This window comes from Martes martes, assembly GCF_963455335.1.
Source record: "Martes martes genome assembly, chromosome: 1".
NCBI lineage: Eukaryota > Metazoa > Chordata > Mammalia > Carnivora > Mustelidae > Martes > Martes martes.
In genome coordinates, this window is record NC_137888.1 from 116288885 (window position 1) to 116304685 (window position 15801).

The 15801-nt window shown below is 39.2% G+C and overlaps 1 protein-coding gene across 2 annotated transcripts in view; it reads left to right on the top strand.

Annotated features, from left to right (window-relative positions):
* The window catches only part of RNF168 (ring finger protein 168), a 45000-nt gene that overhangs the window by 25271 nt on the left and 3928 nt on the right, over positions 1–15801 (top strand). For both annotated transcript variants that reach the window (XM_080796171.1, XM_080796172.1), the window contains exons 4-6: positions 289–468; positions 2948–3069; positions 13091–13172. In XM_080796171.1, the coding sequence (XP_080652297.1) occupies positions 289–468; positions 2948–3069; positions 13091–13172 (384 nt within the window). The remainder of the gene's footprint in view (positions 1–288; positions 469–2947; positions 3070–13090; positions 13173–15801) is intronic.

A 15801-nucleotide genomic window follows, 5' to 3' on the forward strand; every position in this document is an offset into this window, starting at 1 on the left:
TGGGTCCTGCTCAGCAGGGAGGAGTCTGCTTCTCTCTCTGTCTCTCCCTCTGCCTCTCCCACTGCTCATTCTCACTCTCACTCTCAAATAAGTAAATAAAATCTTAAAAAAAAAATATTGCAAGTATAGAGGCACCTGGGTGGTTCAGTTGGGTAAGCGTCTGACTTTTGATCTCAGCCCTGTGTTGGGCTGCACAGTGGACCTAGAGCCTACTTTAAAAAAAAAGAAAGGAATGTTGCAAGTATATTAAAAAGTTCAGAGATATGTTCTTTATTAATCATTTTTAAGGTGGAGGCAGAGCGACGAGCCAGTGAGGAGGAAGAAAATAAAGCCAGTGAAGAATACATACAGAGACTATTAGCAGAGGAGGAAGAGGAGGAAAAACTACAGGCAGAAAAAAGGCGAAGAGAGATGGAAGAACAACTGAAAAGTGATGAAGAACTAGCAAGAAAACTAAGCATTAATATTGTAAGTTTTAGGAGAGAACTTTGAAGTATTAATGTTCCTATTGCTTTAGACTATGTGGTTTTCTTTCTTTCTTTCTTTCTTTTTTTTTTAAAGGATCTACTTATTTGAGAGAGAGAGCATGAGTGGGGTGGCAGAGAGAAAGGGAGAGAGAATCTCACGCTGACTCCACCCTGAATACAAAGCCTGACTCAGGGCTAGATCTCACACCCATGAGTTCACAACCCAAGCTGAAACCAAGAGTCAGCCGCTTAACCAAATGTACTACCCAGGCTTCCCGACTACATGGTTTTCAAAGATCTTTCACCATGACTAGAAGCAATTTCTGACATATTTGTTCAACAAAACAGATCTTTTTTTTTGCATATTGTTATGTTTTTTGCATGTTGTTATATATTTGCTTTGATTGAAGTATATGTAAAAAAGTGTTTTTAATATGTTAGTAAATTCAGAGTATATAGGAAAGCTATTCAAAGTGAAAGGTTCCTTTCTCCCCTTCCACCTCTGTATTCTCATTCCTGTTCCATTAGTCTCTTGCCCCAAAGGTTAACACTACTAACAGTTTATTTTTTCTTACTCACCTAAAAAGAACATTATCAGTCACACTGTTTTTTCCTTGCCTTTTTTCACTTGATATATCTTAGAGATTGTTCCTGTGAATACATATAGTCTTATCTCATTCTTTGTAAGAATGGGATAATATTCCATTGCACGGATGCAAATCACTTTTTGGAAGTGAAGCACATTTAATTTTTAAGTAGTACACTGGACCTGGATTTTATTATCTTGCTATAGTTAAATTACTAAATGAATAGAAGGATGATAAGACCATACTTTTAAGACTTGAGGGTACAGTGGGACCCAGTGATTTGAAAGAACCTGGCAGAATCACCTGGGTTCTTTTAAAATCAAATTCCCATATCTGTTCTAAATCTACTGCATCAGATCTCTGAGGATGGGTTTTGGGGAATACCATTCCCAGAGACATCTGGGGAAGCCTGGTGTACATTCAGGTTTGAGAACCTCTAAAAACAGTTCCTCTGCTTTTGAACAAATATCTTAAAATGCACTTACCAAAACAAAGTATATTCAGAATTGGGATTTTTTTTTTGAGATGCATACTATTCATAATAGTGTACCTAAGTTTTAGATTATATGCCCCCCCTTTTTTAGAGGTGGGGAGGTTGGTCAGAGGGAGTGGGAGAGAGAGAATCCCAGGCAGGCTCCATGCCCAGAATGGAGCCTAACCTGGACCTTGAGATCATGACCTCAGCCAAAGTCAAGTCAGAAGCTTAACCAGCTGAGCCACCCAGGCACCCCTGCCCTTTTTCATATATTTCTTCTTTTTAAAATTTTAGTAGAATAATTTTGAAAAGGTACATAATCAGGAAATTAAATAAAAGACGTTGATCAATAGAACAGCAAATGACAGGGGCATCTGGGTGGCTCAGTTGTTTAGTGTCTGCCTTCGGCTCGGGTCATGATCCCAGGGTCCTGGGATCAAGCCTTGCATTGGGCTCCCTGCTCAGTGGGGAGTCTGCTTCTGCCTCTCACATTCCTCCTGCTTGTGTTCCCTCTCTTGCTGTGTCTCTCTGTCAAAAAAATAAATAAATAAATGACATAGGTAAGAAAATACATTAAAGAGGAGAATTTGGGGTCATCTTTATCTGTCAACAGTCTTTTCTAAAACCTCCTTGTTTTGGGGGCGTCTGGGTTGCTCAGTGGGTTAAAGCCTCTGCCTTCGGCTCGGGTCATGGGATCGAGCCCCACGTCGGGCTTTCTACTCAGCAGGGAGCCTGCTTCCTACTCTCTCTCTGCCTGCCTCTCTGCCTACTTCTGATCTCTATCTGTCAAATAAATAAATAAAATCTTTAAAAAAAAAGAAAAACAAAACCAACAACAACAACAACAACAAACCTAAACCTTCTGGTTTTAAACAGAGATTTTAAAAGTAGATCTATTGGTATTTTAGAAGAATTCTAGGTTTACTTGAGAAAGTTTGGCTAGATGTGTACTACCACGAAGTATATTGATTTTTCCAGTAGTATAGTAAGAAGCTTATGAGACTAGTATAGCAAGTAAATATTTATGATGCTGGTGTGCTCTTAAATCCCTAAATTAAATTGCTTTTACATAAAATTACCTTTAATTCCGGGTATATCCACAGCTCTTTGAATTTTCCCCTATAGATTAAGGTAGTTATAATTATATGAAGTCATTCATTAGAATAATGGTTATTAGTATCATCATGCCCTTTGTGCTTTATAATGTAAAGTAAAAATAATTAATGTAGGCCAACTTGGATGGAGGTAATCCTATTTATACTAATTTTTGCATGGTCGGTATTATTCAAAGGATGTGTAGAATTTAAATGTGAGCATAATTCCTGAAAAATTCTGTTGTGGGTTCTGAATTAGTCAAAATAATAGCTTATTTTATTATAATTTTTTTAATAATGTCTGTTGTGGTTTTTCTGTTGAAGAACAATTTCTGTGATGGAAGTGTCTTGGCTTCTCCCTTGAATTCCAGAAAATCTGATACAGTCACAACCAAGTCTCAAAAGAAAAGTAAGAACAAACAAGCAAACACTGGAGATATTCATAAGTAAGTGAACATGAATATGTATGTATGTATTTATTTAGAGAGGGAGAGAGAGGGAGACAGAGAGTGTGTGTGCACAGACAAGGGTTGTGGAGGGTCAATTTTTTTTTTTTTTGAAGATTTTGTTTATTTATTTATTTATTTGGCAGAGAGAGAGAGAGAGAGAGAGAAGAGAGATGGATCACAAGTAGGCAGAGAGGCAAGCAGATGGAGGGCCAATCTTAAGCAGGCTTCATGCCCAGAGTGGAGCCCAATGTGAGGCTTGATCTCACAACCGTGAGATCATGACCTGAGCCAAAGTCAAGAGTCAGATACTTAACTGACTGAGTCACCCAGGTGCCTCTGTCAGTTATTTATTGATCACTTACTGTATGCTGGTGTTTTTGCTCATTTAGTCAGCCGATTGTTAAGATTTGGTCCATGAACTTTGCATGAAAACTCTCCAAATGGTCTGAGATTGATGTAAAGTAAAAATAAGGGTGTGACTTACATAGCTTAGATGCCTAGTTAGCATGAAGAGAGATATGAAGCCTTGTTTTCTTTTGTTTTGTTTTGTTTTAAGGGAGTGGTGGGAGTGGGGCAAGGGGAGAGGGAGAAAATCCCAAGCAGGCTCCACACCCAGTGCAGAGCCTGACACAGGGCTAACTCTCACAACCCTGAAATCATGACCTGAGCCAAAATCAGGAGTCAGATGCTTAACTGACTGAGCCACCTAGGTGTCCCTGAAGTCTTTTTTTATCTTGATACCTCAGGATTTTCATGTTCCTATTTTCTCAGAACTAACCAGTTGGATTCCTTTTTCTCTTGGTTTAGATTCAAATGAGAAAAGCTAGTCCCATATAAGGTCATCCTCACTGAGAGTTTATAACTTGCCATCTAGGTCATTCCCCCACCCTTTCTTTTCTCAGTTCATGCACTATATTTTTTCTCTACTATACAAAAAGCATGAGTAAGGTAGTCTGTAGTGGAGTGGATTTAGTCTCCTCATAATGCCCCTCCAGGAGCAGGTAGAGTTCATGATTTTATGAGGATATAAGCGTTCCCATAGTAATTAACAATTGGAAACATTTAAGAACCACAATCTAGAGTTTAAAAATAGGGACAGCTGGCTGGCTCACTTTGTAGGTAGGTCATGCAGCTCTTAATCTCAGGGTCATGAGTTGAAGTCCCACACTGGGTGTGGAGCCTATTTCATTTGTTTAAAGATTTTATTTATTTATTTGACAGACAGAGATCACAAGTAGGCAGAGAGGCAGGCAGAGAGAGAGGAGGAAGCAGGCTCCCCGCGGAGCAGAGAGCCTGATGTGGGGCTTGATCCCAGGACCCCGGATCAATTGAGTAAATATGTGCACGTAATTTATGTCCTTCCAAAACTCAGAAATTTTCATTTTGGAGCAGGGAGGTGGAGATTTGTGGAGCAGTTAAAACAAGAGATTGCTATTAAGAGAGAAAAATAGATGTCTCAATAGCAATAGTGTTTAACACCAATATTTTGCAAAGTAGAAATCAAGACAAAACCATTAAGAGAAAAGCAGAGATATTTCATATCGATGTAATATTGTTCTGCTTAAGGGATGTAATTGTCATGGATCTTCATGTACCTAAATACATACTTCGAAATAAATAAAGATAGGGATGCCTGGGTGGCTCAGTCGGTTAAGCCGCTGCCTTCGGCTCAGGTCATGATCCCGGTGTCCTGGGATCGAGTCCCACATTGGGCTCCTTGTTCAGCGGGGTGCCTGCTTCTCTCTCTGCCTCTGCCTGCTTGTGCTTGCTCTCTCTCTCTCTGACAAGTAAATAAATAAAATAGTTTTTTTAAAAAAGAAAGAAAGATAAAAATTTACTAGAAATTAAAAAATGGGGGCACCTGGGTGGCTCAGTGGGTTAAAGCCTCTGCCTTTGGCTCAGGTAATGATCTCAGGGTCCTGGGATCAAGCCCCACATCGGGCTGTCTGCTCAGCAGGGAGCCTGCTCCCCCCACCTCTCGGCCTGCCTCTCTGCTTACTTGTGATCTCTGTCTGTCAAATTAATAAATAAAATTAAAAAAAAATAAAACTTAAAAAAATAAAATTAAAAATGGACAGATGAATTTAAAAGCAGAAATTGAAGAAATTAAGAAACAAATAGATTAAAGTTAAAGCAAAGTTAAAAACAAATAAGGACTAATCTCTGGACTATATAAGGAATTCTATAACTTAAAAGACAAATAGTCCAGTTCCAAAATAAGCAAAGGGCATGAATAGACATTTCTCCAGTGATATACATATGGCCAATAAGCACATGAAAAGATTCCCGGTATTATTAGTGATTAGCATTATTAGGAAATGCAGATGAAAACCACGATTAGATACCACTTCACATCCACTAGGATGTCTGTAATCCAAAAAAAGGAAAATCAGTGTTGGCAAGGATTGGAGAAATTGGAATCTTGTACAGTTACTGGTGGGAATGTAAAGTGGTGCAATTTGAAGTCCTCACAAAGTTAAAAAGAATCACCATATGTTCCAGCAATTCCACTCTTACCTATGTATTCAAAAGAATTGAGAGCAGGAATTCAAACAAATATTTGTACATAGCTGTTTGTGTCAGCACTTCAAACAGCTAAAGGATGGACAAACGCAAATGTCAATTGAAGGATAAATGGATAAACAAAATGTGGTATAAGCTACACAACAGTGTATTACTCAGCTCTATAAAGGAATGACATACTGATACATGCTATAACATAAATGAACCTCAGAAACACGCTCCGTGAAATAAGCCATACAAAAATGGTTGCCTTTTATACAATTTTATTTATTTATATGAAATAGCTAGAGTAGGTAAATCTCTAAGATAGGAAGCAGGTTAGGAGTTGCCAGTGGCTGGGGAGAGGTGGGAATGGGGGAAGTTACTGCTTAACATATGCATGGTTTCCTTTGGGAATGATGAAAATGTTTTGGAACGAAATAGAGGTGATGGTTTTACAACTTCATGAACATGCTAAAATGCTACCGAATTGTATGTTTTAAAATGGTTTATTTTGTGCTATATGGATCTCATCTCAAATTTAAAATGATTAACAAACAGGCTACTCAGGTGTTTGAAAATTAAGAAAAACTGGTGAGTAATTCTTTGGCTAGAGAAATCTCGATGGAAATAATAAAACTGAAAGTATTATACATCTAAACTTTTGGGAGGGGACTCAAGTATTTAGAAATCCTTAAATGCCATATCAGAAAAAGGGAGAAAGGCTGAAAGTAAATAAATACTTTATTTTAAATTTAGTTAATTAATTTTAGAGACAGAGGGAGAAAGTTCAAGTACACAATCGGGGAGGAACAGAGGGGAAGGAAGAGGGAGGGGCAGAAATCCCAAGCAGAGTCCGTGCTGGGCGTAAAGCCCAATGCAAGGCTCTCTGTATCACGACCCTGAGATCATGACCTGAGCCAAAACCAGGAGTCTGACGCTTAACTGACCAAGTCACTCAGGTGACCCAAGAATATATTTAAAATGACAATTCCAGGAATACATTACTGACTTAATATTAGATGATGATTTAATGTTAACGTATTAACTATTAGCCCATTAACTGTTTTTTTTTTTTAAGATTTTATTTATTTGTCACACAGAGATACCACAAGTAGGGAGAGAGGCAGGCAGAGAGAGAGGGGGAAGCAGGCGCCCTGTTGTGCAGAGAGCCTGAAGTGGGGCTCAGTCCCAGGACCCTGAGATCATGACTGGAGCCAAAGGCAGAGGCTTAACCCACTGAGCCACCCAGGTGCCCCCCTGTTAACGGTTTTAATATCAAAAGCATGGGAATGATAATTCTTAATAAAGTGGGAATAGGAATAAACTTAACCTGTTAATGGATATCTGCTAGAAAATTTATACCAGATAGCATACTTTATGGTAGGAAATTGAAATCATTCCCGTTAAGAACAGGAAAATGCAAGAGTGGTCTGTTATTTACCACTTCTGTTCAGTGTTGTTCTAGAGATTTCAGTCTGCACAGTAAGATAATAAAAGGAAACAAAAGATATGAGCTTCGAAAAGAAACCATTGTTATTAGAGGTGGAATATAGAAAATACATTGAAAATCTGAGAGTTCAGAGATATATTTTTAAAATTAATAAGGGTGGGGTGCCTAGGTGGCTTAGTTGTTAAGCTTCTGCCTTCGGCTCAAGTCATGATCCCAGAGTCCTGGGATTGAGCCCCACATCGGGCTCCCTGCTCCTTGGGAAGTCTGCCTCTTCCTCTCCCACTCCTGTCTGCTTGTGTTCCCTCTCCTGCGGTGTCTTTCCCTGTGTTTCTCTCTGTCAAATAAATAAATAGAGTCTTAAAAAAATCAATAAGGGTTTAGCAAGTTTGGTAGATACAAAATCTGTACAAAAGTTCTGTTGAAAATGTAACTTTAGGGGCGCCTGGGTGGCTCAGTGGGTTAAGCCTCTGCCTTCGGCTCGGGTCATGATCCCAGGGTCCTGGGATCAAGCCCTGCATGGGGCTCTCTGCTCAGCAGGGAGCCTGCTTCCTCCTCTTTCTCGGCCTGCCTCTCTGCCTACTTGTGATCTCTGTCTGTCAAATAAATAAATAAAATCTTAAAAAAAAAAAAAAGAAAATGTAACTTTAACCAAGATTTAGTTTATTATAGCATTAGAAAATAAAAAGTCCTTTGAAAAAAATTTACAGTAAAATCTATAAGACCTTATGGAGAATATTATAAAATTTTATCATATTAAAGAAATGTGCAAGATTCATGGATTGGAAGATGTCTAATACAATAATGCTAAATGTCAGATCTCCTCAAACTAACCAACAGATTTCAGTGCAATTGAAATCACAATCCTAATTTTTTTTTTTAAGATTTTATTTGTCAGAGACATAAAGAACCCAAGCAGCAAGCAGGGGAGAGGCAAGCAGAGGGGAGAGCAGGCTCCCCACTGAGCAAAGAGCCCGATGCTGGATCTTGATCCCAGGACCCTGGGATCATGACCTGAGCCAAAAGGAGACGCTTAACTGACTGAGCCACCAGGCATCCCAATTTGATAATTTTTGACATCTGTCACAATCCTAACCTTTTCTTAAACTTGACATACTGACTTAAAAATTTATATGGAAGAGAAAGGGCTTTCAGATACCACCAAGGAGAGAGAAAATGTGTGGTGGAGAGTTGGTTGCTTTAAATTGTATAAATAAATATATATGATACTTGCACAGGGATGGATGAACAAAATGAGGCAATGTAGTAGTTTAGAAATACAGCTATTTTTGCAGCCTTCATGAGGGCTTTGGTGTTTATAAAATATGCCCACCAATTCTTTGAAACTCCTCCCCTAAAAAGACAGAGCCCAGTTCTTCACCCCTTGAATAGAGGCTGGACTTAAGTATACACATAGAATTACCTGAAGGGTATTTGGGGACTAAGTTGTAAAAGACATGTGACTTTTCTCTTTTGGATTATTTGCTCTGGAAAATTTAGCTGCCCTGTTGTGAGCAGCCCTATGAGGAGGCCCGTGTGGTAAGGAACTGGGGCCTTCTACCAACAACCAGTAAAGAAGTGGGACCTCCAGAATAACCTTTGAGTGAGCCTTCTTGGAAGGTGATCCTCTAGCCCCAGTCAGGCCTTTAGATCACTGATCAACATCTTCACTAGACTCTAATGAGAGATCCTGAGCTAGAACCACCCAGCTAAGCTGCCCTTGGATTTCTGACCCTTAGTAACTGAGATAATATTTGTTGTTTTAAACCACTAAGTTTTGAGGTACTTTGGGTAACCAGTACAGTAGTCATCATTGCTCTTCAGCTATTCAGAAGGGTGAATTTGTCAATAAATGCTGTTGGGACAATTGATTATATAAGGAAAAAGTGAGCTTGGATCTCTACTCATACTGTATACAAAAATTATGGTGGATGAAACTATAAAAGTTTAGACAGATAATGAAGGAGATTATCTTTGGGGAAGGATTTTATTTGAGAAGATTTTATTTATTTGTCAGAGAGAGCAAGCATGTGCAAGCAGGGGACGTGGCAGGCAGAGGGATAAGAATGCTCCCCGCTGAGCAAGAAGCCCAATGGAGGACTGGATCCCAGCACCTTGGGATCATGACCTGAACCGAAGGCAGACACTTAACTGACCGAGACACCCAGGCATCCTGGGGAAGGAAATTTTAAAGAGCAAAATATGTAATCAGATTATAAGATTAAGAATGTTTTTATCAAAATACCTTTAAGAGAATAAAATGATGATCTTCTATCTTTAAGAAGGTATTTTACCTTGGGGTGCCTTGATGGTTCAGTAGGTTAAGCATCTGACCCTGGATCTCAGTGTAGGTCTTGATCTCATGAGTGAATTCAGGCCCATGCTGGGCTCCACGATGGGTATGGAGACTGCTTAAAAAAAAGAAGAAGAGGGGCGCCTGGGTGGCTCAGTGGTTGAGGCCGCTGCCTTCGGCTCAGGTCATGATCCCAGCGTCCTGGGATCGAGCCCCGCATCGGGCTCTCTGCTCAGCAGGGAGCCTGCTTAATAAAAAAAACAAAAAAAACAAAAAAAACAAAAAAAAAAAAAAAGAAGAAGAAATTTTAACTTACTTAACTGAGAAAAGGTAATGTACTATTAAAGAAATACCTACCTCTGAGTAAGAAAAGGATCAGTGGAAAAAATAGGTAGAAAAGCTTTGACTTCATAGTTAAACGAAACCTGAAAGTTAATGTATATTTGAAAAGATACTGAACCTTATCAGTAATTAAGGAAACACAAATTAAAATCACAGTGAGGTAGCATTTCACACTCATCCTATTGGAAAAAATAGCTTTCTGGCAGTATTATCATAGACAATAAGGAGCACTTCTGTGTTTGGTGGAAGTGTAAAAGATTGATACTCTAGAACTCTGGGGTATAGATGCCAAAGAAACCCTAGAAGATACATAGAGGAATGTTCCCAGCAGTGCTATTCATAATAGCAAAGAGCAAAAGTACCCAGATATCCCTAAGTCGAACTGAATACTATCCAACAGTCAGAATGAATCTAACTGAGGATAACACACATAAATCATGAAAATGGGCAAAGAAAAAGATTGTAGAATACATGTAGTATGGTTCCATCTATGTAAAGGTCAAAATCCTTCAGTACTAAGCAGTACATGTTTAAGGATTCAAAGGTGTGGTAAAACTATTTTTAAAAGTAAGGGAGGGGCACCTGGGTGGCTCAGTGGGTTAAGCCTCTGCCTTCGGCTCAGGTCATGATCTCAGGGTCCTGGGATCGAGCCCCACATCGGGCTCTCTGCTCAGCGGGGAGCCTGCTTCTCCCTCTCTCTCTGCCTGCTGCTCTGCCTACTTGTGATTCTCTCTCTCTCTCTGTCAAATAAATAAAAAAAATAAAATCTTTAAAAAAAAAAAAAAAGTAAGGGAAAACTCAGGATAGTCATTGTCTCTGAGGGGACAAAGAGGGGGCCCCATAACGGATGTTAAAATAAGTGACCCACTCCTCGCTTTAAGCTAGGTGATAAGTATAAGGGATTTTTTTTGTGGGGTTTTGTGTGTGTGTGTTTTGGGATTTTTTTTTAAAGATTTTATTTATTTGACAGTGAGAGAGACAGCCAGGGGGAGTGGAAGAGGGAGAAGCAGGCTTCCTGCAGTGCAGGGAACCTGACATGGGACTGGATCCCAGGACTCTGGGATCATGACTGGAGCCAAAGGCAGATGCTTAACAACTGAGCCACCCAGGAGCCCCAAGTATAAGGGTTTTTATATAAAGATTTAAAACTTCTAAAAATTGTAACATACATATATTAAAGTACACTATTCTTAAGTGTTGTTTTGGTGAATTTTTAACTACGTATAATGCATCTTCCAGATTAAGCTACAGAGTATTTCCAAAAGGTTAACTGGTGTCCTTTCCCAGTCAGTATCCCCCTCCCTGAACCCCAGTGTATTATGATTCTTACATATGTTTTGCAACTGTTTTCTTTTAAATTATTTGTTTTCATGAGATAGACATACATATACTTAGATCTTTAAGAGATAAGTATAAAAAAAGAAATCACAGAAGAATATGATTGTTTTAAAAAAGAGATAGTGTAGGGGTGCCTGGGTGGCTCAGTGGGTTAAGCCTCTGCCTTCGGCTCCAGTCATGATCTCAGGGTCCTAGGATCGAGCCCCGAAGCAGGCTCTCTGCTCAGTGGAGAGCCTGCTTCCCCCTCTCTCTCTACCTGCCTATCTGCCAACTTGTCATCTCTCTGTCAAATAAATAAATAAAATCTTAAAAAAAAAGAGTGTGTACTATATAGAAATCATATTTTTTAAAAAATTGGTTACATAAGAGGAAGCAAATAGGAATGGAAAGGGATGATAGCATGTATGTCCTATATTTGTTTACTTTTTTAGAATGAGCATGTATTCATACATTACCCAGTTATCATAAAAAATATTCGGGATAGTTCATCAATCTTTCCTGATTATGTTGAATATCTGGTCACGTTTTCTCTGCTTATGGAGTTTAAAAAAAAAAAAACTTATGCTATAGTAATTCTATTTTGATAACTGATATCCAGCTTTGGCAGAAAGATTCTTCAGCTTTGGGAAACAAAACTAAAATGAGATTAGGTGTGCTCAGTCAGTTATGCATCCAGCTCTTGATTTGACTCAGGTTATGATCTTAGGGTCATGGGATTGAGCCACATGTCCCACAAGTCAGGCTCCATGCTGGGCATGGAGGCTGCTTTAGATTCTTTCTCCCTCTCCTTCTGCCTCTCCCCCTCACGTGCACATACGTGCACACGCTCTCCCATTAATTAATTAATTAATTAATTAAAAATGAGACTAAACCTGGGCTCCTGTTTTCTCTTATTGATTGAAAAGGTAGTTCTTAGGGTGTCTGGGTGGCTCAGTTGTTGAGCCTCTGCCTTTGGCTCAGGCCATGATCCCAGGAATCCCTGCTCAGCCGTAAGCCTGCTTCTCCCTCTCCCACTCCCCCTGTTTGTGTTCCCTCTCTCCCTGTCTCTTTCTCTGTCAAATAAATAAAATCTAAAAGAAAAAAAAAAGGTAGTTCTTGTACTTAGTTTGCAGAGTAAATATTTAGATTGATGAACTAAATATGTGGTTCCAACACTCTGATCTATAAGGGATATTATTCTTTGTTCTTAATGATATCTTTGTCTAGATTTTATTTTATTGTTCCACATACTAATTGGTACTTTGGACACAATGGAACTTAGGGTGTTATATATTATTTGCAATTCAGACATTTTCCTGTTGTTCTCTTTAATTATAAAAACAACAGCTAGATACTCCTTGAAAATCACCCAAAGTTACCACCACTTGAAGGCAGCCAACATTTTAGGACATCTCTGCCATTTTTAAGCATAGTTATATATGTGTTTGAATTTTTTTACAGTTTTTAAAATATACCTACTATCTCCTTCTACTCCCTTTTGTTTTACAGCATTTTTTCATCATATTACAAACTTCCATGTTTTCTGTGGCAGATAGCCTATTAAAGATGCTTAGACGTTTTGAGATACCCTTATGCTGATGTATTGATATATCTGTATTTTTCTAGGCAGATAGTTGATACAAAATGTGTATCTAACAAAATCTCTATACCAGAGTGGTAGAGAATCTAATCATGAATGTTTTCCCAATGGTAGACATTAAAAATGTAGTAAACAGCCAGAATTCCTGGCATTAAAAAGAAATATCTCTTTTCTCCTGATTTAAAATGTCATGTACATTATGTTTGGAACGACTTTATAGTCTTGTGTTGTTCCGATGTTTATTGAAAATTAAATATTTAGATTTGACTTTTACTTCCTTTGCTGCTGTTTTTCACTAAAATATAATACTGAGCCTTTTAAGATTTGCTCTTGTGTTAGGCCAAAATCCCTGAGACAAGGAGTTAGAATATACTCTTTGTGATCAAATCAGCCAAACAGCAGATCAGACAGTCTTCACGTAAATAGGTAATCTGGCTTATTATAGTGGTCACATGCCACTTGTCTGTCAAAGCATTCAAACTTTGGTAATTCTTTTTTTTTTTTTTTTTGTAAGGTATTTGTCACCTAAATCTCAGTTTGGGTCAGCATCGCAGTCTGAAATTGTACAAGGAAGCCCAAAGAACTGCATGTCTAAGGTATGTGGATGCTAAAGATGTTCTTCCTTTGGCAAGTTTACTAAAGCTATGGGATGCTAATACTTGTAGTTTCCTAACTTCTTTATAGTCACTGTAGTATATGAAATACCCTTCCTGACTAATCTTAGGCTCCCCTAGACTAGGGGTCAACAAATTTCTCTAAATGGCCAGATAGTAAATATCTTTGTGGCCTTATGGACTCTGTCACAACTATTCAGCTGTGTTTTCGATTGAAAGCATCCACAGACAGTACATAAACAAATAGGCTTTGATCAAGTAAAACTATTTCCAGAAGCAAGCAACAGGTGGAATTTGGTTCATGGGCCATAGTATGTGGATCCCCGGCTTAGACAATGAAACTTGCAAAACCAAATAGGCTATACCTGGTACCAGCCTCAGTGTCAGTGAAAATTAGAGGATGAGAAACAAAGCATGCTAGTAGGATAGCATCTGGCATATCTGTTCCCCAAGAGCCTTCACTGTAGAGCTTCTAAGTGACAGCCTGGAAATGAGACAGTGCAGAGAATGGGGAGGCCCTAGAAGCCCTACGGCCCGTAAGAGTCAGTTATTTATTGTAACAACCCATGGGTGTAGCCTCCAGGGGTCCTGGGAAGGAACATACCAGGTCAGAAGAGTTATAAGTCACTTACAGAAGCCCCAAGACCTGGTTTCCCATTGGGTGCTTATAGATCATCATAGTTCTCCTTGTACAGATGCAGTTCACCAGTAAAATCATTTTTACCATAAGCTATGTGGCCTAGTAACACAGGTGACATTGCACCTTTATCAGGTTTTTAGGAAAATAGAACTAGGAAATGTGAGCTGACGCCAAGGTTGATTTCCTACAGAGACGTTTTGTTAACCCTTTACTAAGAGGTTCCTAGATCTTTTTAAAACTCAGCTAGGTAGTTTAAAACCTGTCATTTAATTGACATTTACCATGTGCCAGATAATGTGTGTATTATTATTCTTCAGTGTCTACCACAAGCACCAACTCTGTTAAGGTAGGTATTCATTCTTGTGCCCATTTTATAGTTAAGAATTAACTAAGGCACACACAGATAAGAGACTTGTGCACAGTCCCTTATAGAAATGCTAGAGGGAGGATTCAAGTCCAGATGATCTGGCTCATACTAGAACTGAGGATGGAGGAGGCCTTGTAGGGTAGGGATATTTGTCCTCCCCTCGTGTTCATATTCACAGCAAAAGGAGGTAAGCAACCTGGAATTTATCTGGTCCAAAGTGGACTGGTTTGTAAGAAATGCTATAAGGAATGATAAAGGCAAAGCCAATAGGTAAAAGAATAGATTTAAGGTCTCTAACAACAAGGAGTAATTTTTGTTCTGAGGCAAATTTTCACCAAAGCCTGTCTGTCTGTTTTTCTTCTTTTTTATTATCATATAATGTATTATTTGCTTCAGGGGTACAGGTCTGTGAATCATCAGTCTTACACAATTCACAGCACTCACCGTAGCACATAACCCTCCCCAGTGTCCATAACCCAGTCACTCTATTTCTCCCCCCTGACCTCCCAGCAACCCTCAGTTTGTTTCCTGAGATTAAGAGTCTCTTACGGTTTGTCTCCCTCCCCAGTCCTATCTTGTTTCATATTTACCTTCCCTACCCCGCAAGCCCCCACTCTACCTCTCAAATTCCTCATATGAGGGAGATCATATGATAATTGTCTTTCTCTGATTGACTTATTGTGCTCAGCATAATACCCTCTAGTTTGATCCACATCACTGCAAATGGCAAGATTTCATTTCTTTTGATGGCTGCATAGTATTCCATTACACACACACACACACACACACACACATACATACATACATATATACATACATACCCCCCCACAGGTGTGTGTGTGTACACACACACAGGTGTATATATACCACAGGTATATATATACACATATGTGTGTATATATATACCACATCTTTTTTTTTTTTAAGATTTTATTTATTTATTTGCAGAGATCACAAGTAGGCAGAGAGGCAGGCAGAGAGAGAATGGGGGAAGCAGGCTCTGCACTGTGCAGAGAGCCCAACGCAGGACTCGATCCTAGGACCCCGAGATCATGACCTGAGCCGAAGGCAGAGGCTTTAACCCACTGAGCCACCCAGGCGCCCCAACCACATCTTTTTTATCCATTCATCTGGTTCTAGGTTCTTTCCATAGTTTGGCTAATGTGGACATTGCTGCTATAAACATTCGGGTGCACGTGCCCCTTCGGATCACTACATTTGTATCTTTAGGATAAATACCCAGTAGTGTGATTGCTGGGTCGTGGGGTACTTCTATTTTCAACTTTTTGAGGAACCTCCATGCTGTTTTCCAGAGTGGCTGCACCAGCTTGAATTGCCACCAGTAGTGTAGGAGGGTTCCCCTTTCTCCACATCCTTGCCAACATCTGTTGTTTCCTGACTTGTTAATTTTAGCCATTCTAATTGGTGTGAGGTGGTATCTCATTGTGGTTTTGATTTGTATTTCCCTGATGCCGAGTGATGTTGAGCACTTTCTCATGTGTCTGTTGGCCATTTGGATGTCTTCTTTGCAGAAATGTCTGTTCATGTCTTCTTCCCATTTCTTGATTGGATTATTTGTTCTTTGGGTGTTGAGTTTGATAAGT